At 35.7% G+C, this 22,494-nt stretch overlaps 2 protein-coding genes across 4 annotated transcripts; both read right to left on the bottom strand.

The window, feature by feature from the left end:
• Positions 1 to 1,420: 1,420 nt before the first annotated feature.
• On the bottom strand, positions 1,421 to 3,754 carry LOC117923375 (AP2-like ethylene-responsive transcription factor At1g16060). Of its 2 annotated transcripts, none has more exons than XM_034841642.1 (8): positions 3,266 to 3,754; positions 3,072 to 3,154; positions 2,932 to 2,940; positions 2,751 to 2,839; positions 2,588 to 2,661; positions 2,445 to 2,495; positions 2,272 to 2,348; positions 1,421 to 2,134 (listed from the first exon to the last, which is right to left on the bottom strand). In XM_034841642.1, the coding sequence occupies exons 1-8, from the start codon at positions 3,505 to 3,507 to the stop codon at positions 1,749 to 1,751; spliced, it is 1,011 nt and encodes a 336-aa protein (XP_034697533.1). In that variant the 5' UTR covers positions 3,508 to 3,754; the 3' UTR covers positions 1,421 to 1,748. The 2 variants fall into 2 exon arrangements, with proteins under 2 accessions (XP_034697533.1, XP_034697527.1); XM_034841636.1 differs by having other exon boundaries at positions 2,266 to 2,348.
• Positions 3,755 to 5,050: 1,296 nt separating this feature from the next.
• On the bottom strand, positions 5,051 to 22,460 carry LOC117917072. Of its 2 annotated transcripts, XM_034833302.1 has the most exons (13): positions 22,324 to 22,458; positions 22,169 to 22,230; positions 21,717 to 21,794; positions 20,505 to 20,586; positions 20,252 to 20,322; positions 12,389 to 12,490; positions 10,693 to 10,782; positions 10,128 to 10,202; positions 8,875 to 8,907; positions 7,468 to 7,545; positions 6,875 to 6,940; positions 5,941 to 6,050; positions 5,051 to 5,342 (listed from the first exon to the last, which is right to left on the bottom strand). In XM_034833302.1, the coding sequence occupies exons 1-13, from the start codon at positions 22,376 to 22,378 to the stop codon at positions 5,321 to 5,323; spliced, it is 924 nt and encodes a 307-aa protein (XP_034689193.1). In that variant the 5' UTR covers positions 22,379 to 22,458; the 3' UTR covers positions 5,051 to 5,320. The 2 variants fall into 2 exon arrangements, with proteins under 2 accessions (XP_034689193.1, XP_034689199.1); XM_034833308.1 differs by lacking the exon at positions 12,389 to 12,490 and having other exon boundaries at positions 22,324 to 22,460.
• Between the last annotated feature and the right edge of the window lie 34 nt (positions 22,461 to 22,494).

A 22,494-nucleotide genomic window follows, 5' to 3' on the forward strand; every position in this document is an offset into this window, starting at 1 on the left:
GGTAAAAGAAAAAAGAAAACATTAGTAATTAGATTTATTTATTTTTTATAACATCAATTAACTTTTATTTTCAATAAGAACTCTAAAATTCATTAAACTATGAAATGCAGGTATATACTCTTGGGAGGACATTATGAAGAATAAAAAGAAAGGAGAAAGAGGCAACAAAATTTTGGGTTTTAGATGTGACTCTTATGTCATACATTATAGGACATAAACATTACTTTATTTGGTATTAAGAATTTTGGGTTTTTGGATGCAACTTTCGTGTCATTTTATGGTTAGCCGATTTTATGTATATGAAATGCAGGTATACATGAATGTTGGAATGCTTAACATTCCTAAATAATATTTTAATGTGTATTCACTTTTCTTTTTTAGTTTTGGTGGGTTTGATGTACTATCATTTTGTGAACATTTGATATACAAATATTACTGGATGATATAATGTATTACAGGTTAATCCATAAGCATTATGAAAATATAAGTTAAATGTGATATGATTATTATATTTATGGACAAAATATAGACAAATTAATCTTATTTATTAATAAGCATTACAAAAATCTACTGGCTAATTAACAAAAAACAATCATATCTTCCATAATCATTTACAATGACGTGACACCATAACTCAAAAGTGACGTATTTAACGTGACACCATAACTCAAAGGTGATGTATTTCATCTAACGCCTTATATATCTCACACAACTCTATATAAAATTAAGTATCACTAAAAATATATGGTGTCGCTTCTGATGTGTCATCATTTATCTGCTTTGGTATCGCTTCCAAATACGTTACCAATTGGTACCCTTTATGGTGTTAGTGGATAAAGTGACGTTATGTTGTAGCGACACCCTATGTTTATAGTGACTCATTATAAATATCACAATATATCTTTTTTCTTATAGTGATTTGAGTCTTTAAAATTTTTTTCTTAAAGTGTCAAGGTAATTTTTGAGAAATAAATTATTTAAAAGCAAATTTATGTCTATGAGTGATTGGGATCAATGCATGTTTGGGGATCATGACAACACTTTTTCTTCCTTAAAGAAAAAAAGGAAATTAGAAAAAAAAAAAAAAAAGTTTTAAAAGATGGGGTTAGAAAAAACGTGTATATATATACACACATATAAAGAATGATTAAAAATAAGGCACTAGAGATACTAGAGATAAAAGTTATTTTTAAAACATATTTAAAAATATAAAAAATAAGTTAAGAATATTTCAGGTTTAAAAAAAGACTTTTTTTCTATAAAATATCAATGAATGGTTTTTAAAAACTGTTTTTAGACTTGTTTTCAAAAACACTTTGGAAAGGGAGTCTTAACTCATTCCAATTAAGATGCCTTTCTTGCCAATAATGACTTCATTTCAAACAAGGCTGCATTTTATAGTCATAACTAGAGAGTAGTATTAGTAGACATTTCGCTTCTTTATTACTCAGAAAAGAAAAGACAGAAAGATTGCCTGTCTACGAGTTTTGAGAGGACTTCTATAAACAGTTGCAATTGACAGTTAAACAGAAGAAGACAAGGTTAAAGCATCATTCCATTAAGATTTCCGCCCTGTCCCATTGAATAATGGCGGTGCAATATCCTCCTGCAACACTAGACCGGGCAAAATGCATCAGCATTTGATGAACACACATATGGAACATTCCTAACTTCTTCATAAAAAATCCCTCCAAACTCATTTTCCTTGCTAAGTTCTCTTGGTTTCTTTGCATCATTCCCTCAGTTTCTTATTCGATGCTGTTCGAATTCTTCTCCACCAGTTGTCTAAATACTGAAGATCTATGGAGGAGACTTAGTGCAGTTGGCGAAGATGACTTGGTGCAAGGGCTGATGGAAACCTCTCTTTGGAACTTTTCTTGCTTTAGAGGAGTTGCCAAGTCATCTACTGTAAAAGGATTGGGGCTGAGGAAGGAAAGCTCTACTTCCTCATTTGGAAGGCAGTTAGAGGATGCTTGCATTGTTGAATTTGATCTTGGTTCCTGAGGGGTAAGAGCAGTGGCTCTGGGCCTTAGCCACCTTACGTATGTGCTCAACTCGAAGTTTGTTACAGCATTGATCCCTCTGTACTCAATTGCTGCAATGTCATAAGCATGAGCAGCCTCTTCTTGGGTACCTGCAGTGAGATTAATAGTCCTTTTAAGATTAGTGACACTTAAAATTATGTGTTTAAGAATCATTTTGTTCGATAAAAAGTCGACTAAATTTCCTACTGAATCTTTGGTGGTCTTAAAGATTGGAACTGACACTCACTGTAAGTTCCAAGGTAGAGATACTTGTTTCCAAACACCCTCCCAATCCTTGCTTCCCATCTTCCGTTGTGATGATGCCTGCATTTTGTCCGGAAACGCGACCTTGTTACTGGGTGTTTCCTTGTTAGCATCTAAGAAAAAAGGTCAAATTATCAAGAGAAAGGCATTCTTCACCTTGCAACTCCTCTGTACTTGGACACTCCTCTTGAAAAACCACTGCTTCTCCTATGAACAAAGAACAAGGACAATCAATTCCCTTAATTAAATCATAAAGCTCTATCTCTTAACAAATTGTGGTCATTAATTAAGGAAATTACCTTCTTAAAGAAGCCAAGTATTCCTCCTTTGTTAGACCCTGCATTATTTCAATCTCCTTCTCATAATCTGATACCTGAAAAGCAATTGATAGAGTATTAGTGTTGATCCGAACTCTGAAACAATTTTTTTTTCTTTTTTCAGATTTGTTTCTCATGGTCATACTGGGAAATTGGTAAAAGTTGATGGCCCCCAATACTTCAGTGCAGCCAAGTCATACGCTCTTGCAGCAGATTCTTCTTCATCATAAGCTCCTGAACAATTAGCATTAAGTTTTAAAAGTTTCCCAATGAGTTCAGTATCTCTAAATCAAAAAATGGTTTTCATTAGGTATGAGGGAACTCACCAAGATAGACTGTCCCAAGCCAACAAGTGTGTTGAGAGCACAACCACATGACAAAGCCACAAAGAAGCCATAGTTGAGCCTTTTAAGCATTTAATGCAGTAAAGCAATAGAATCAGCAAAGTAGGGTGGTCTATATCTACCTTGCTTTCCCTTTTTTCTCTGTGTCACATTCCAGGACCCTTTATCCCATAAATGAGCCTCAAACCTCCCTGTCCATCTATGTCTGCAGAGAGGCACATAGCAAAAGGAAAACAGTCAAGAAAAATAACCAAAAACATGGGAATATCCCATGAAACCAGCTATAGAACTCATATGTTTCCTTATGTATGCCAACCTGCTAACACCCCTGAATCTTGAACTTCTCTTCATAGTAGTGGCAATGGCAGTAATGGATTGCCCAGCCTGCAGCAACACCTGCTTCTGCTGCTCTCCTTGTTTACTGCATCCGGGTGTAACTGCTGATGGATCTCTTCTCCTTCTCTTAACACACTTGGTCACCTCCAAAGCATCAGTTTCTGCAGTGCACAAGCGGCCCCTTTCCAGGCCTAATTCAGATTTCACAGTAGTCATCTCCATCTATCCTTTCCTTCCTTAGAGAGAATGGCTTATTTTCAGTGGTGTCAAGGGACTCAATGCAAGTACATATATATATATATAATATATATGAGGAAAATTTCTTGTTTTTGCACTTGGTTTGTTTTTCGCTGCTACAAGTGCCTCTTTAGAATGGTTGAAGACAAGAGTGGACGATTATTTCGGTGGCCTTTGAGACACATTTCAAGTGTCAACACTACCTAAGGCCTCCCATTAGGAGATCCTCCAAATTCTCTAGTTAGGAAAGCACTTGATATTAGAACTCACTCCAACTATATTATTCAGTATAACCAATGTTTTTATCAAGTAAAATTGTATGTACAATATAAAGATATGGAAAATGTTTATGTATCATAATGTTACTAAACAATTGATTCCGACTATTAAATAAGATTTGGGCCATTGAACAATAATACAAACAAATAAAATTAAGATACAAAAGTATAAATAAATAAGAGTGGAATACAAACAATAAGACCTAAATATATATATGTAGCATTGATTAATAGTAAATTTTCAATGAATATTGAAAATGTGTTATCCAAAATATACGTAAGACTATCCGGATAGACAAAAAGAGGAAAAATAAGATGGAAGTAGTCATCGAAGTGGACAAGTGATGGTAGGAGACAGTACGGAACAGGGTTTGGCTTATCCCGGATAGGATACCTCATCATTTTGTTTTGTTTTGTTTTGTTTTTCGGGATAAGAATAGAAGGCGGTCCGTATGTGCAGTTCCACGACAAGATGATACGGCGTCGTTTAGCCCTTTTCCTTTGGATTCTACGTCGGCCAGGAGTCCATATTTGACATGGATTTTAGACTGAGTGTAGGATTCGAATTAGGTGATGTGTGGTTGAGAATGCAATTTGTTTCCACCACGGCATGTTTTTTGGCCGGCGGTCTCTCCTATGCGATCCAATCATCCACGCAGCTTCAATTATTTTCATCGCAACCCCTCTATAAAATAGTATTAAAGGCGGGGACATGAAGAAATCCAGTCCACCCCCGTAACCACTCACCTACCCGTGGCACTAACAAAATTAAAACGTGTGATTAATTAAGAAAACTCTTTTCTCTTCTCATGGTCTTTCTAGGGTATACGGTATGCCCCCACCATCGAGTGAGCTCGGGGGAGAGACAAGGTTGGTGTATTTAATTTTTGGAAAATATCTAATTATTTAATATAGGGATTAAATTATCCTTTTTTTTATATTATTTTTTTCTTTTATCACACATGAAAAGAAAAAAAAAATCACTATATTAAACATAAAAAGAAATATAAATATGTTCAATAATTTTAATTCCATTTCACGCTTCTTTTAAAATAAATATTTATCTAATAATTTCTATAATAAATATTTATATATATATACATATATATAAGTTATGTTTGGATGATTTGTCCAAATCAAATTCAGGAAGCAAAACAAAACACTCATTTTTTGTTCGATGTCCAGCACAATATTTCCTCTACTTTCGGAATTCAGAAAACAGAACGTAAGTTAAAAGCAGGAAATCCTGGTGACTGGGTAAAGGAATTAAATAGAATGCCAATTTTGTCCCCCAAAAAGTCCCAACAGTCATGCTTCATCAGCATGATGGTTACATTATAGTATTATACTGTCAAACAAGCACATAGAAAACGAATCAAGAGAGAAACCATTATCTCCATGATTTCTTTTTATGTATCATATTTTACTCGATGGGGTGACAAATGTCACCCAACAATTTGTCAAATGTACAAAGGTAACCCACAGCCATGCCGAGGTGCTCTTATTTAGTAATGCTGTATTCAACACTTCACAGAAAAAGTCCTGCAAAAAAGATATGTTAGGTGGACAACCGTGAGAAGATGCAAAGAGTATTATCAAATCCAAATTCATTAAAAGCAAAGTCATATAGTGAGATGTAGCTTCAAATCATATAAACCACCATAACTGGTCTGACATGAACAATGTAACCTGTCCCACCAGGAAGTAAGTAATCACCACAAAGAGAGCACTCGTGTTCAGTTTCTCTCCACCCAGAAAAGCTTATACAATGTTTTAGACTGTTGTTGACTGACCAAATAAAAGGGTTTTGATAAAGTGTTCTAGGACAGAATAGGAGTGCTTTTATCAGATGGTGTTTTTTTTTTCCTAATTACACAGCATTCTTGTAAAAATGAATTTACAACCAAAAAATGCAGGCAAAATTTTAAGCAAATGCAAACATCGTGCCCAAGCTAGATGCTCAATGGGAGTATATATCCATGCTTATTGATATCTGTTATACAGGTTGCTTTATGTGCAGTTGTGGGTTCTGAACCACAAGCAAACCACATGTATCAATTTCCCAATACATATGCATGTAGGTGGCTGCAAGCACAGAAAATAGGGAAAATGCTGTCAAATTAAATCATCTCATTCAAACCTTGTCAGGCTCCTTGGCTGATCATCCAATTTATCAACACCATCTTGCATGATACCATTTGAAGATCTAGAATTTTCAGATATTATACTGCCTGCGATCTCCTTAAGACCCTGCATTAACATAGAAGACATGAATTGCTTATGAAGTCAAAGAAATGTTAATTGCCTCGAGAGAAGAAAAAAAACACCTAAACACCATCATCAACCCACACATCCATACAATCACAAACTAGCATTTAAGTATCAAGTTTCTCATAGCTACAATCAATAAACAGCTTCTTAACCCCTTGATGGTACCATGAAACTTGAAAGCATACATCCAGGTGGGTTGACTTGAAGTTTGAACCATGAGTTGCACTGCAAACTATAATATCAATTCAACCAACTGAAATGCCTAAACCAGGCAGTCTGGACTGGGGAAACATAAATTTATTTTTCATGTTGTGAAAAGAAAAGAATAAAGAATCTCCTTCAAAAGCATTTGTAATTTCTATAAATTTTTCATGTCATGAAAAGCAGAGATTAAAGAATGTCCTTCAAAATAATTTCTACTTTCCCCAGCTAGCAAATCGGAGTTTACTTCCAAAACCCTCAGTGGAAAAAAGAAAAGGATGTATAAGACTTCACCAAGCCCATCAACTTAAAAATGTTGCAATGAAGTGGTAACAGAAGCTTTCACTGAAATAACCAGATACCAAACCACCCGCTTGGCAGGCCAGCCCACTTATAAAATGGAAATGGAATGACTCTTGTGAAGCAAACAGCTATGCATAAACCTAAGCTCTAACCATTTGAAAATGGCACCATTCATGTAAAACAGAAGATGACAAGGTCATCAATTTGCACATTCAATAACTGTGTATTATTATCACCAGATTGTCAATTGAGATCATGGAGCATCTAACAATTATTTTTGAAGTCAGAAAGAGGGATACCTGGAAACTTGGAGCTTCTGTAGATGTGAGTAAACCGTGGGACTTGCCAGGCAGTTTAAGCTGTTTCTGAAAGAAGATGTTGAACAAAGGATGTGATCAGTGAGAACATCTAGATGAGGAATCTCCCAGATATGACACCACATTTGAGAGTAAAAAAAATGTAAAAATGAATTCAAACTGTATTCTTTAACAGGTCAGGTAAATAACCAGAAATTAATCCAGATATCCAGATGTGTTCAATACTAAATATAAAAATATGCTTTAGATTGATGGGGAAAAGATTGGACTTCAGATCAACGGGAATAACGATGGCATGCCATCAATGCTCATTGGCATCAAACACCATGTGGTTAATGAATGCATTGAGGACCCACACAGAGCATGTTATCAAGGAGAATTAAAGAGGTGCAGCTGTATGTGGATTATAATATTATCTAATTACATTAAGGCACTGCTGTTTGAACATCTAGTGAACAAAAGCATCTTAACTTGAATCTAAGGTAGATGGAAAAATTCTTTTAAGCATAGCAAGTAGTGAATAAGAAATTATTTTACACTTAAAAGTCAATAGCAAACTTGAAATTTATACCAACCAGCATAGTTTCAGACATTGGTACACTTCTTCCATTAACAGCGTTGCACAGGTACACCACACCCTCAACTGCAAAATTCTGCTTATTTGCCAAAATTAGGTTAGCATATGCTCAAGCCGACAACTATGAGAAAAACATAAACCACAGATGCAACTGCAAGTTACATAATAATGTAACAGGTGGCTATTATTACCATAACACAGCAGAAAACAAGAAATGATTGTAAATATAACAAGACACACTGAGATTACACTGCAAATATGAGCTTTTCCATAAACAATCTAATATATATATCAAACCAGCCAACGGATAATATTGTAGACAATAAGATAATAGTAGAATATTTAGATATCATAAGTTCCAATTTGTATCTCCCAAACACTAGTATTGGATATTTTGCTATTAAGAATTAATGTGATCTTCACCATAGCAGTAGATAAAAAGAGTTCAGGTTGGCCGTTCTAATCATCTCTTATTCATTCAAACAGTAACTTTAGGATTTTGTAGCCATCAGATCTAAGAGTTATTTCAGTATTTTTGAATATTTTCAGGATAATAAGCAATTGATTTCATAGGGACCCATTTGCCTTTATTTCGCATCATTACCAACTATGTACTGAAAAAATGCCCCTTCTAAAGAAATCATGCATTCATCATGTGTTGTGACTCACAATTTGTGCAGCTTACCCTCTCATTTTTTCTAAACTTTCCAATCACTGGATTCCTTGTTTCCTTGCTTCCTTTCTTTTTTCTTAGTTCAGTAGCATTAATGAAAACTCAATAAAAGGAAATATAAACATCTTTAAGATTCTTATCATATGACCTGTTACTGCTATCCGGGAGGCACCCTGATGTATTTTCATATTTCTTCCTTTGAGATGTGAAAGATGAATTTTCTTTTTCATTTTTTTTTTTTTTTTGATAGGTAAGAGAAATGACTCAATGAGATGTATTAAAAAGTGCCTAATATAAGGGGGCACACCCTATATACAAAGGGGATATGAAAGATAAAAATTTTAAAGGAAATGACAAGACATTAATCTTTTTTATGAGCATGAAACATATTGAATCAAAAAAGAAAACACACTCAAAATAAGACGGTAATCTTTAATCAACAAGCAGGACACACTTCTACAGATGTTTACCTGTAACCAACAAAGCCATTCATGTATTTAAAAACCACTACTAAAGGCATTATCTTCCCTTGATTGCCCAGATAAAGTTCTCTTCTTGAATACAATCCCTTATATTTATTTTTCTTTTTCTTTTTTGTACTTCAAATTTTTTGGATTGCAAGCTTTTCTCAGGCCAGGATAAGCATTGAAAACAGATATAAGTGTTGACCATGTTCCACAATAATATAGCTTCTTTTTTTCAAATCAGATAACAATATAAACGGTATTTCACCTGCTTATATTCCAATGAACCTATCTTCCCATCCTGCAATTGAAAACAAAAGGTATTCACAAGAATTAAAGAAGATTCGCAAAAGAAATGAGAAAAAAGTACATGTTAAGAAAAAAAACAGAAGAAAGAAACACATCAATATATGCTAAGTGTGTACTGTTGAATTAACAATCTGCCAAGCTACCCAATAAAGCTGTTTAATATCCACACCACATTGAGACAAAATGGGTGCTTAGCTCAAGTTGTTCAATCTATTGGAGATTTGCCACAATCTACCCATGATACCCTAGATTTATATCAAGGAAAAAGGCATTTGATTTGGATTTTGAAAAGAGAGGCTATGTACAAACAAATGCTCCTCTCACTCTATGACAGAGGCCCCATATTCACAGGAGAACCTGGCAAGTCACAGGTTCGCTAGGTGATTAATGCATCCACAGCCCTACTTTTAGGTGATAGATACACCCACTAGGGTAGTCCAGTTGGTCAATGCGAACATTGGGAAGTGTGGTCCCAGTAAGTGGCACATGGTCCTAAGTTCGAATCTTGCCACTAATGATACCCTGAATTTAGCCAGTACTAGTTGTTGCGGGGTGGTCAGCACCCCAAGGTTTGGGTCCCCATGGAAAGTCCTAAGGGCTTGGCCATGGAAGGTTCCTTGATTATCCTAAATGAAAAATAAAAAATTGGGTGAGAGATACATGCAGCGCCTACTTTTTGGAGTGGATTTTAAGGTCAAGTTTTGGTGAGAGATAGAAGCATTGCTTCCTCCATTAAGTGGATTTAAGGTTACAAAGGAGATTTGTTTTTTTTTCTAAAAAATATTCTTCACAAAAGAAAAAAAAATTATTAGTGAAAAATATACATGCAGATCTAACATGGGGTGTATTCAAATGCACAGTCCATTCATTAAATACATCAGCGATGACATAATTTCTAAAAATTTAATACAGAGATTCAGTAGGCTACTTTTCCCTACTCAATCTCTGTTCTTAAAGCCCAAATACATTAGCTAGACATATTTCTCAAAATTTTTTATGATATTTTAAGTGTACAGTCCATTCATTTAATGATTTTTTCTTCTTTATTTTTTGGTTTATGTGCTGCCTCAACTGTAGCCTTCTTTTTATAGAGCCTCATTGTTGAATGAGATTGTGTATGAAGTTTGAAATTTTTCTCCAAATAAAACTCATCAACCCAACTTATCAGAAAAAAAAAAAAAAAAACAAACAAAAAACAAAACAAAACCTCACCAATCCAGAGACCATCCTCTGTAGTGAATCCAAGTCAAAGCCAATTTGAGAAATATCACCACGAGCTTCAGTAACCTGTTTCACAAGTCTGTTAATAATTTTAAAAAGCAGAAATTCCATGATAGCACATAGTATTATAATAAAATGCAATAAATCATGCTAGATCCTTATTGAATTGAATTGAATTGAGATCAATTTAGAACATGGAAATGACCACATCAAAGATTTGGATACTTATTATGTATTCGATACGTTTCCCTGTATCTAAATCAGTTGCAGATCACAATTTAATGCTTTAAAGGGTTGGGAGGGTTTGTGCAAGGTTCCAGGTTCAAGTCCCAATGGGAACAAAAATTTACCCATAAAAAAAAAGGCCTGTTTGTTATTCAATAAGCTTCACCAGAATTAATTATTCTGAGTGCATGGTATTAAGATAAACATATTCTGAAACTCTTCTTTTTTTTAAAAAAAACTTTATTTTTTGTTGCTTTACGTTGTTTCTTAGATATAAGATACAAACTCATTAGGGAATAATACAATAAGGGAGGTAGATTTTTGGATCTACCTCATTCTTAATTAACTTCGAGATCTCCTTCTGCTCATCCAGTTTTCCATCCAAATTCTCAATTCGCTGTGTCAAATGCCTTTTTGTTGCCTGATCACCAAAAGAATTTACAAGAATCAAGAAGCTATATACAAATTTCATGATATTTACGAAGTTATAACAAGGGAGGTTCATTATAATATATGCACCACAATTCATAATCAATTCAATAAATTGTCACAAGTTAAAGGCTAGAAATAAAAATCAGTTGGAAACAAAACTCTCCAACTTATCTCCTCAATTCAACTGAGAAAAACTTCAGATGACAGCAACATAGGGTCCAGTCCGAGAGCAAAACTACTGGGCATTAACTACATCAATCCTTCACATTAACATCCCAGTCTAGAGCCCCATCCTAATGCCCCCACTCCACAAACAAACAATCAAACAAAAAACCAAAAATGCATCAAAGGAGATGTCATGAAGTATCACTTGGTGCTGCAAAAAGGATACACAATGGAAGCTAAAATATGAATTTGTGCATCATCAATTAAACATAGAGGGCTCAAGAAAAAAAAAGAGTCATTTGCAAAAATTTAGTGCACTTGCTTTTAATGAAATTGAAGAGCCCACTTTGTAACAACAAAATCCTTATTATCGAACTCTTTTCAATTTCTCAATTTTTATTGAAAACAAGGAAAACTAATTTTTTAGCCTGAAATGTTGACATGCAATAAAAGGTTTATAGAGCAATATTAATGGGAAAATCCAATACAAATAGTTAGAGCAATGAAGATTTTTAGGCTACTTTAATAACTGTTTCTTTTGAAAGGAAACTTTTGTACAATTTTAAACCAATCCAAAACATAAACTAGAATAAAATAAAACAAATCTATACTATGCTGCCTTAATTCATAAGGATAAAAAATAACACAATTTTTTGATAAGCAATCAAAGAGAAGATATATATTAGTAAAAAGAGTTATACACCAAGGAACACAAGTTGTACAAAGGGAAACAAAAGGCATAGCACGGAAGAGGGAAAATACAAAAAAGTGCTCCCTCTCTCATCTAGATCCCATCCAATCTACATAATCGATCAAAGGCATTGATCAATTTTGAAGAAAATTGTATAGCCTTTACAAAGAAACAAGGAGAATGATGCATGAGACCACAGAAAACCAAGAATTGCGACCCACAATATCAAAAATATAACATGTCCATACATGAATCATCATAACTAATGATCATCCAGAAAAAAATGAACTATAGCATGAACATCCACACATTGTTGAAAAAACCAATTGTGAACAACTCATAAAAAATATCTAAACTGTTTGGAACACAAAGAATGTGCTTCTTTTCAAAGTATCTGATGTGCTCACCTTTTGACATGTGAAGGATACCTACTATAGACAACACAACAGTACAGTATTTTGAAGGGCCTCAGAAATATCAGTAATTGCTAAAACTTCTTTTGTTTAATAGGCAAATCAGTAACTGCTAAAATCACCCTAAAAGTGAAAAACAAGACATAATAGAGTCATACCCATTCCAAATAAAAATCAAAAACAATATCATAGAAAAGTAAAATAGATATTCGCATATGTTTTTCTGATTAACATCTAGTCCACTTAAATGAAAAAAGGGAAACCCTTACACAAGCTTCTTTGCAGCATATATAAAATAAGACAACATTAGCAAAACTAAGACTTACAGAAAGAGCGTCTGAGACATGCTCCAGATGCTTTTTCAAGTTTGTAACCGCAGTTTCCATATTCTTCTTCGTTACATACATAAGATCTGATATTGAAAGACCCTATACATTTAAGGAGAAGAGAGACAAGGGGAGAGAGAGAGAGAGAGAGAGAGAGAATAAGTAAATAAAGGAACAAATTAATCTCTTAGCATGAAAACTACCATTTCGATAACTAAAAATTAGAACATTCTGGAAACTTCAACAATATTAAGCATGTGACTTTCTTCGATCAAGGCACCTTCCAAAGAAGTTTAAATGTCACTTTCTAGGCTTTGATCCCAAAAAAAGGCAACGTAGAAGACTTGAAAGATCTTAAGTCCATCAATTTTAGAAAGGGGAGTGTATAAACTTTTACAAAAAGTTTTGGCAAATAGGCTCAAAACAATAGTGGAAAAGCAGTTTCAACCTATCAGCATGCTCTTGTAAAAGGAAAACAAATTCTAGATGCAATTCTTATTGTTAATGGAGCGCCCCCTGTTTTGGCGTATTTTTATTTGATTTCTTCTCTTTGTCTATCAAAAAAAAAAGCAATTCTTATTGCTAATGAGGCCACTGATTTAAAGTTAAAGAGCATCAACATGGAGGTTATCTGCAAGATCGACTTCAAGAAAGGAGTACGATCACATCAACTGAGAATTCTTAATTATGGTTTTGGTCAAAAGCAGATTACATGGATAATATGGTGCATATCCACCACATACTTCTCTGTTCTATTTAATGGGAACCCATTTGGCTTCTTTCAAAGCCCTAAGGGTTTAAGGAAGGGAAATCCTATTTCCCCTTATTCATTTTGACGATGAAGGCTCTCAATCAGATTCTGAGTAGAGCTAGGGAAGGGAGTTCAATTCCAGGATTTAAGGTGGGTCAAATGGGAGGAGAGTGGATGAAAGTGCCTTATCTTTTGTTTGTCTTCTTGTCGATGATACCCTATTTCTTTGTGACACCAATCAAGGGTAATTGAAACATTTGAGTTGGAAGTTGCCAATTAGGGGACTAACTAATGTGGAGGGATTAGCTTCTATGTTGAGCCGTATAGTGGGGAAGTTGCCAACTACCTAATTGGGCCTCAGGTTTTTCCCAAGATTTTTTATGAGAGGTATCCCCGCCCCATGTATTGAGTTATGTAGTGGGGAAGCTGCCAACTACCAATTTGGTCCTCCCTCTAAATCATCATGGGTGTAGAAAGCAGTAAAGGAGAGATTTTGAAAAGATTGGTGTTGTGAAATAGGCAATATTTATCTAAAGGAACACTTAGTATGATTAAAAGCTCATTATCAAGTCTTCCAATCTATTTTATGTCTTTGTTCATTATTTTGAGAAGGATAAACTAAAGTCTAGAGTAGAACCAAAGATATTTTTTTCAGGGTGAGAGCTTGAAAAAAGGACTCGGTTAATTGGTCTATTGCCTACTTAGGGAAAAAAAAAAAAGACGAGGGCCTTGGCATTTATAATCGATCCACTTTAAACAAGACCAAGTAGAAGTGGATATCCATAACTGACAAAGAGTCCTCATAGAAACATGTCATGATAGGGAAGAATAGAGTAAAGGAAGGAGGTTGGTATTCGAAGGGTATGAGGGATGGCTATGAAGTAGGGGTGTGGAAGAAAATTAGAAACAGGTGGGAGGCTATTAGAAGCAAGGCTTGCTTCATAATTTTTTTTTATTTTTTATTTTTGGTTGATAGGTAAAAGAAAATTGTATTAACAAAAAAAAGTATACACAACGTATACAAAGCAACCAGAAGCGCAAAAACACAAAAACCACCAACCGCATCCTAAAAAGGGCCTAACTAGTCTATGAAGTCTAACATCAACAAAGAACCATCCCCAATGTACAATCTAACTCAATCCCAAAAATGATACAAAAAAGAACTTTTAATTGTTTGGTCTAAGCGTTCCCAGTTCAAAGACTTTCCTATTCTTTTCCCTCCAAATGGTCCAAAATAGGCATAACATAGCAATCCTCCAAGCCTTTTCTTCATTTTTTGCCAATAAAGGAATCACACCAACTCAAGAGCATCCCTCTCACTAAATAGTGCATCACCAATTGTACATCAAGCAAAAAATCAATTGCCACAAAATGTGTGCTTTTGGACAATGTAAGAGGATATGATCACTTATTTCTTCTTCTACTTTGTACATATAGCATCTATTCAACATCCTCCAACCCCTCCTATTGAGCTGCTCCTAAGTTAAAATCTTGGCCTAAGTTGCTTCCCAAACAAAGAAACTAGCTCTTACAGGGACCCAAGAATTCCAAATTGGGCCATAAGGTAATGATTCCACCCTCCTACTTGCTAAGGAGGAGTAAAAAGACTTAACTGAGAAGTTACCATTCTTTGTCTCCATCCACACCATAATATCATCGATATCCAAACAAATGGAGTGATCATACAACCTCTTAAAAAAGACATCTACCTCCTCCAACTCCCAATCATGTAGCTATTGGATAAACCTAGGACCCCAACTACTATCGTCTCAAACATCAATCACACAAGCATCTTTTGAAGAAGTTATAGAATAATGATCCGGAAAAGAGTCCCTCAAAGGCATGTCCCCACACTACTTGTCCTTCCAAAACTTCACCCTGTTCCCAAAACCAATCTTAAAGCTTGATTTATCTTTGAAAGTCTCTCATTCATTTTTTATTGTCTTCCAAACCCCCACTCCATCTCTCTCTCTCACTTCTTTAGTGCACCACCCCCCTTCTTCTTGTCTATACTTACCAACAATTATCTGTTTTTGAAAAGGGTGCCCTCACTCATAAATCTCCAAGACCATTTCCCCAAAAGATCCTTGTTAAAGATCGAAAGGTTTCTAATGCCCAATCCCCCTTTCCATTTATCCAAACAAACAATAGACCAATTCACCAAATGTGGCTTATTGGCCACAAGCGCCCCCTCCTCTCCCCCAAAAGGAAGTCTCTCTAAATCTTCTCCAATCTAATAGCTAACCTCTTAAGGATGACAAAAAGAAACATGAAATAAATCAATTAGTCGGATAAGGTACTCTTTATCAGTGTCTGTCTCCCGCCTTTTGAGAGATATTGTCCCTTCCACAAAGCAACCCTTTTCTGGAAATGTTCTTCCCACCCCCCGCCCCGCCCCCGCGCCTCTCTTCCCACACCCTAAAGGACTTGTAAGGGGCACCCACAACAAGCTCCTCCAAATTTTAGACTTCCCCCATTGGAATCAATTCACTTTTCTCTAGATTAATCTTTAGCCAAAAAATTGCTTCAAACCACATGAAAACCCAGCTCACACACTCTAACTTCTCCTTACTAGCATCACAGAGAATGAGGGTATCATCTGCAAATAACAAATGAGAGACCTCTACTCCCACATCATCTCTTTCTCCAACCGAGAAGCCATCGATAAAACCCCCTTCCTTTGCCCTGATAAGGAGGTGAGAAAGAGTCTTCATCATGAAGATGAACAAATAAGGAGACAAAGGGGCCTCCTTCTCTCAAACCCCTAGAGCTTTGGAAGAAGCCAAAAGGGGATCCATTTACCAGGACAAAAAAACATATTGTAAAGAGACCATCTAATCCATCTTATCCATTTGCAACTAAACCCCATTCTCTCCAAAACCACAAGGATAAAACTCAAATTAACATGGTCATAACTCTTTTCAATGCCGATCTTACAAATGATTCCTCTCAAGTTGCCTTTAACTTCGGAATCAATGGCCTCGTTTGCTATCACAACAACATCCAAAATTTGCCTCCCCACCACAAAAACATGCTAAAAATCTGAGACTAAGTTTCCCACCACCTTTTTAAGTCTGTTAGCGAAGAGCTTGTATAAACCTCCTACCAAGCTAATAGGTCTAAAGTCCTTTAAATCTTCTGCAACACCAAAACTGGAAATGTGGCGTTTAAACTCCTCTTAAAGGTCTTTAGCTCATGGAATTTCTCTAAAACCCCCATAACCTCTTGTTTCACAAAGTCCCAACAGAATTGCCAAAAACCCAAGGAGAAGTCATCCGGTCCAAAGGCCTTATCACCACTTAAGCAAGATAAAGTTGCAAAGACCTCCTCTTCAGAGAAGGGAATCTCTAGAGCTTGGGAATCATCACTAGCTAAGGAATCAAACACCAACCCATCAATGTTCGGCCTCCACTTCCCTGCCTTGGATAGAACCATGTGGAAAGCATTTGCTACACCTTCTTTAATAATGTCCTCCCCAAAAAGCAATACATCATTCACCCTTAACTAGTCCAGAAAAATCCTCCTTTGACGAGCATTGGTCATTTTATGAAAAAATCTAGTAATCTTATCCCCTTCTTTTAGCCGAAGTTCTCTTGATTTTTGTCTCTAAGAGATTTCCTCCAATTCTACCCATTTTTTAAAATCGTCCACCATCCCCCTTCTAACCTCACATTCCTCCATTGTAAAAGGTCTTTCCCTTTCCTTTGCATCCCACAACCTTAATTGTGTCAAAGCCTCAAGCTTTTTTGTGGAAGAGTCTTGCCCAATATTATTTTCTGTAAAAGCCACCAAAGATGATTGGGTAGTAAAGACATGGGAGCACTTTAAGGAGGGGGGTTAATTGAGTCCCCATTTTTTATTATAATTCAATAATTGGGAACTTGAAGAAGGAGAAATCTTTTTACAAAAAGTGCATATATGTTTAATTAGAGGTGATAAGGAAGATAGGTTGAACGAGAAGGAAATCAAATGTGGCAAGTTTTCTATTGGATACTCTTTGCCTCCTTAGCCAAAGGAAGAAGAGATTCCTTTCCTACAAAAGCATAATTTGGAATTCTTGGGACAGTAGGGTTATTTGCATGGAAAGCGACATGGAAAATGATTTTGACTCTAGATCAACTCCAAAGGAAAGTATGGATTTTGCCAAATAGATGTTATACATGCAAAGGTGATGAAGAATCGGCTCATAAATTACTCCTTCATTGTTCCAATGCAAGAATGTCGTGGCATTTAATTTGTTCTCTATTTGGCATGTATAGGTGACACACTCTAGAGTTAAAGGAAACCTCTTGAATTGGTACAACTCATTTGTGGGGAAGAAGCAGAAAACACTTGGAGGGCTACTGCCTTGTGCCTGTTTTAGACCTTATAGAAGGAAAGAAATAGGAAGTTTTTTAATGACATCAGATGGTTGGACCAAGCAATCAAATAAAATTTCATTTTGTCTATTTTTAGGAATTGGTACAAGTATAATAGAGAATCATTCTACATCTATGGTAGGCTTTGTAAATTAGTTAAGTTTCAAGTAAGGAGAGAGTTTTTTTTTTTTTTTTTTTTTTGGCTCTTTCCTTGGTTAGCCTTTTGATACATCATGTATGCTTTGGTGCATCTTCTTTTAAGCACTTCTAATATATTTTCTTTTATTGTCTACCAAAAAAGAAAAAAAGGAAGATAACTTTCAATCAATCCCCAAAATAACCCCTTGACCAAGCAAAAAGATATTTCCAACACCACCTTAGACGCTCTAAACAATTAAAAAAAAAAAAATCAATTCCACTCTTTCCAAATACTGCAAATAAGTACAAAGGGATCATCCACCCCATGCTCTTCCTTCTGTTGCCAATAAAGTTATCATGCCAACTATCCAAGGTCTCCTTAAAAAAAGGGAGGCAAAACCCAATGAAACTATAATAGAGCAAATAACAAAGACCACAAACTACACATTCATGTGCAATGAATCAGGATATGTTTTGCTAATTCCCCCATTGAGTAGCAAATTAGGAAGAATCTCATCCCTTATAAGTTGGCCAATCATTAGCATTTTCTCCTTGATTGCTTCCCAAATGTATTATTAAAAAAAACAATCCCAATTTTACTTATTAGAAAAAAAAAAACAACTATCCCAACTCTTGGAAGGAGCATAAGTACCACCATGTTCCTAGCCAAAAATGTATAAAAAGTCTCCAAGCAAAACCATTTGTGGAAAAAATTCATAGAAAAGCACTTTCATTGGGACAATCCCACATTAGGCTACTTTTCCTCCCACCAACAATCACTGCAGAGTGAATAAACTCTAAAACAACTCTACTAACTACAAATCCCAATTGTAAAACTCATCAGGATCAAGGATTCAACAACCCTGACTACCCTCCTCATGGCGCAAAAGAAAATCAACCAAGCAACTTTGTTGCAGCAATGTTGGGCAAATCTACAAAATAATCTTCCAAGGTGTACCTCCCATAATGTGCATCATCCTAAAACCCAGTCTTAGTCTCATTGATCACAAAAATGCTTGAATTAAATATCAAAGCAACCTACTTCTTCTAATAGTGTTCCGAAGGCCAACACTACCAGACTTACCAAATGGCTTATCAAGACAATTAACCACTTACCAAACAAGGTTTTATTGGGCACCAAGTTACCAACAAGCTTCTAATACACAAGCCACCAATGACCTTATCAAAAGAAAACAATTTACCACCTAACCTAGTGAATTTTGCACTCCATTAATCTCAAAAGAAAGCAATTTAAACCTTTAGGCCTAATGTAGACCACTAGAATCATAAAATAAGAAATAAATAGATTAGCAGGTAGGCAATGATACATTTTATGTGTAATTCACCCCGACTAATAGGCATTAAAGAGACAAGTCCCCTCTTAAGGTAATCCTCAACTAAATTCCTCACACAAGCAGCCTCCAACACAAATCCAAGTAGACAACAACTTTCCAACCTTACAACCATGCAGGAAAACTAACAAATCTACATTCAAAACATCTACCTCTGAAATGAGCTCATTTTTTTTCACATTGACTTTTTAGACCAAGCACCAACTTAAAGAAAATAGGAACTCACTGATAAGATGAAAAGCATTCCTTTGAAAATTGTGAAGAATATTTGTGGATTTGAATCTTCATCTAAAGTTTAATTGATGATCAATTTGGGACTGTTGAGGAATAACTATGAATTCAAAAAAATAGATTGGGAATTTATTTTAAGATTTTTAAGTAAAAATATGATTTAAATGTCTATTTCAAAAAAGATTATGAATCAAAGAAAAACAGAAAAGGAACACTTGGATTGGATTTATCAAAAAAAAAAACCACTTGGATTGGATCCTCTTAGGTTGCCAAACTCCACAAAGATTGGGTGACTAGAGCTCCTCTCTGTGCTCTGTAGAATCCTTCAGATTTATTTTGCTAAACCCTATTTGACAATCCAGAGTCATGTCATTGTAATCCTAAATTGGCCAATTAGCAGAGAGCTGTTCTTTTTCAATTTTCAAAACGTAATTTTGTCATACCCACTGGTGAATCAAAATTACCAGTAACATGTTGATTCAGATTGGATCCTCTTAGGCTGCCAAACTCCACAAAGATTGAGCTCCTCTCTGTGATCTGTAGAATCCTTCAGATTTATTTTCCTAAAGTGTATTTGACAATCCAGACTCATGTCATTTAATCCTAAATTGGCCAATTTGAAGATAGCAGTTCTTTTTCAATTTTCAAAACGTAATTTTGCCATATCCACTGGTGAATCAAAATTACCAGCAACATGTCAATTTGTTCTTATCAAGAAATGTAAGGAATTCGACAAGAATGAAAGGTGGAAACACTGAATTACTTGAAAGGTGTCTCTGTTTTTTGTTCCTGCTTTCTTCTTCCCATTTAATTTTCATTTGGTTATCAAATACGTTCTTTTGTCTTTTACATAATCATGCAACAATGATCGTCTAAAACATGATGGATTTCACAAAACCCCAAAATAAATCCTAAACATGGTGCTTTTTTGTTATTTTTAATAACTGACAACCTGTAACAGGGGTGCCCCTTCACTACACTTTCCCCAAGCAAAAGAGAAACGAGGAAAAATATCCACAACTTATTATCATACCTTCCACCACATGTAACCATATCCCAATGCCCCCAAGGTGGCAGCTGGGATTGCAAGTGATGTTATGTTGCCTGATAAGACAATAAAAAAGGATTATGTTAAATCAATAACAACAGACTTGACCAGAAAAATGCCATGTGTGCAAGAGAAAAAACATGACATGAGTATCCACAAGTAAAAATTTGCAACAGTTATCCATTGAGCATCTTAAACAGAGGTGGAAAATTGTAAGAATTATTTAAATATATAGTACCAATTTGGCCAGAATTCCCATTTAGAACAGTTATCTGTCGAGCTGAGGCAAGTTGTTTGACCTCCATTGCTAACCGACGGACCTATAAGATAGTCACACGGGACATCCAGCAAAACAAAATAAACAAATGAAAAAAAAAAAAGGATGCATGAAGTTGCAGAAAATAAATATCCCAACAGGAAGCACATATTCTACTACTGAATCTATTGATCTACACTTAAACCCAACACCCCAGAGGAAATACCAATTCAAAAAACACACTGCATCCCAGGAAAAAAAAAATTATAATAGCAAGTTTGATGAATCAATTTATATAAGTCAGCATGATCCTTAAACTAAGTGCTAAAAGAGTCTTCTCCTGATGGATCTGCAGCTATGGAAACTGAAGTTCCACAACTGCCAGCAGCTAGGAAGAAAGAACCCAGCAGAAGGGCTGCAGCACAGAAAAAGCCCTTGGCCTCTTTCACGGAAATTTCTGATGATGATGTATGATGAAAATTTTGAGGTGGAAGAAGTATCTGCCCTGGACACAAAAAAGAAGGGAGGCAGAAAACCCGCTGCAAATGCCAAGGCAGCTGCTGGTAAGCCTGCTGCTACTGCAAAGAACAAGAGAGGAGCAGCCAACAAGCAGCAGCCTCAGCTACTGGGCCAGACACTGCTAACTGAAATCTTCAAACCGGCAGAGACCTTGGGAATCTCTCCAGAGAAGAAGGTGAGGAAGATGAGGGCATCACCATTTAACAAGAAAAGTGGATCTGTGCTGGGCAGCAGTACTGGGGAAGAAGATGAGACAGCTGAAACCAAAGAAAATTCAGGCTCTGCTTCTACTTTAAACAGCAGCTCAGGAGGGGAATCAAATGAAGTTGTGATGCCAGCAAGGACTAGACCACAGAGGGCGAACTGTGTGCAGACAAGGTACATGCTGACTGCTAAGTGACTCTGAGAGACAAACCAACCGCTGGTTCAGAATTTGATGGAGAAGATGACTAAATCTATGGTAGAGTGGTTGGTTGGTTTAAGTCTGGAGGGAAGGCTAACTGAAAACTGAAATTTGAATTGGGAATTTGGCTTGTTTCCCACTTGAGTTGTAATTGTAGTTGTTGATGATTATCCTAACTGAAAGTTTAGATCAAAAAAAGTGCTAAAAGGAAGTTTTATTTGACTTGAACCATTCTTTCTTTCTAGTACTACACTGCTTTCCCGTAAACATACCTGGGCAGCAATAGCATCAGAATAGTCAGCTTCACCATTTGATGAATCCCCTTTTTTCTCCAATCCTTTCACCAACGACTGCCCATAAAAAATAGAAACCAATTGTTACGGCACATAGAGGGTGTAAATCATGTTACTAATGCTTTGTTTGGTTCGCTGGGAAACTTGTGAAAACACAAGAAATTAAAACGTATCATTCGATACCCAAACCAACACAATATGTCAAGGCTCCCCTTTTCTCTTTTTCCCAATTTTCTTATAAGCCAAACAGACCGTTAAATTCCCAAAAAAAATAAATAAATAAGTAATATTTATACAAAAAAAAAAACTAGTAATAAGAAGAAGAAAATTTGTTTTTCTTCATTGATGTGCAATTATCAATAAATAAAGAATAATGGCCAAATTTAAACAACAAACAGTAACCCAATATAACAAATCTAAAATAAAATTACCTGAAGTTCACCCAATATATCCGACAATTTGCCGTTCTTGAGCAAGATCGTACTGGTGTATCCTGTAGGAAGAAAGTAAAGCAAAGATAAGAAGATGAGAACTGGACTGAACGAAGAATTGAGGTGATAATGGAAATGGATAATCCCTTAATTACCTGCTCCAACCAGGATCAGGATCTTTGAAACCCCTACACCAGTTTGCATCGCCATCGCTGATCGGGTGATCAGAAGCCCTAATTTTTTTGGTTCTTGGCCTCTGGGCGTGGAATGTGATATGAGGATACGAAGACGACGTCGTTTTGAGAAAAATCCCGTCCTCTGTTTTA

The sequence above is a fragment of the Vitis riparia genome, chromosome 1 (genome assembly GCF_004353265.1).
Source record: "Vitis riparia cultivar Riparia Gloire de Montpellier isolate 1030 chromosome 1, EGFV_Vit.rip_1.0, whole genome shotgun sequence".
Lineage (NCBI taxonomy): Eukaryota > Viridiplantae > Streptophyta > Magnoliopsida > Vitales > Vitaceae > Vitis > Vitis riparia.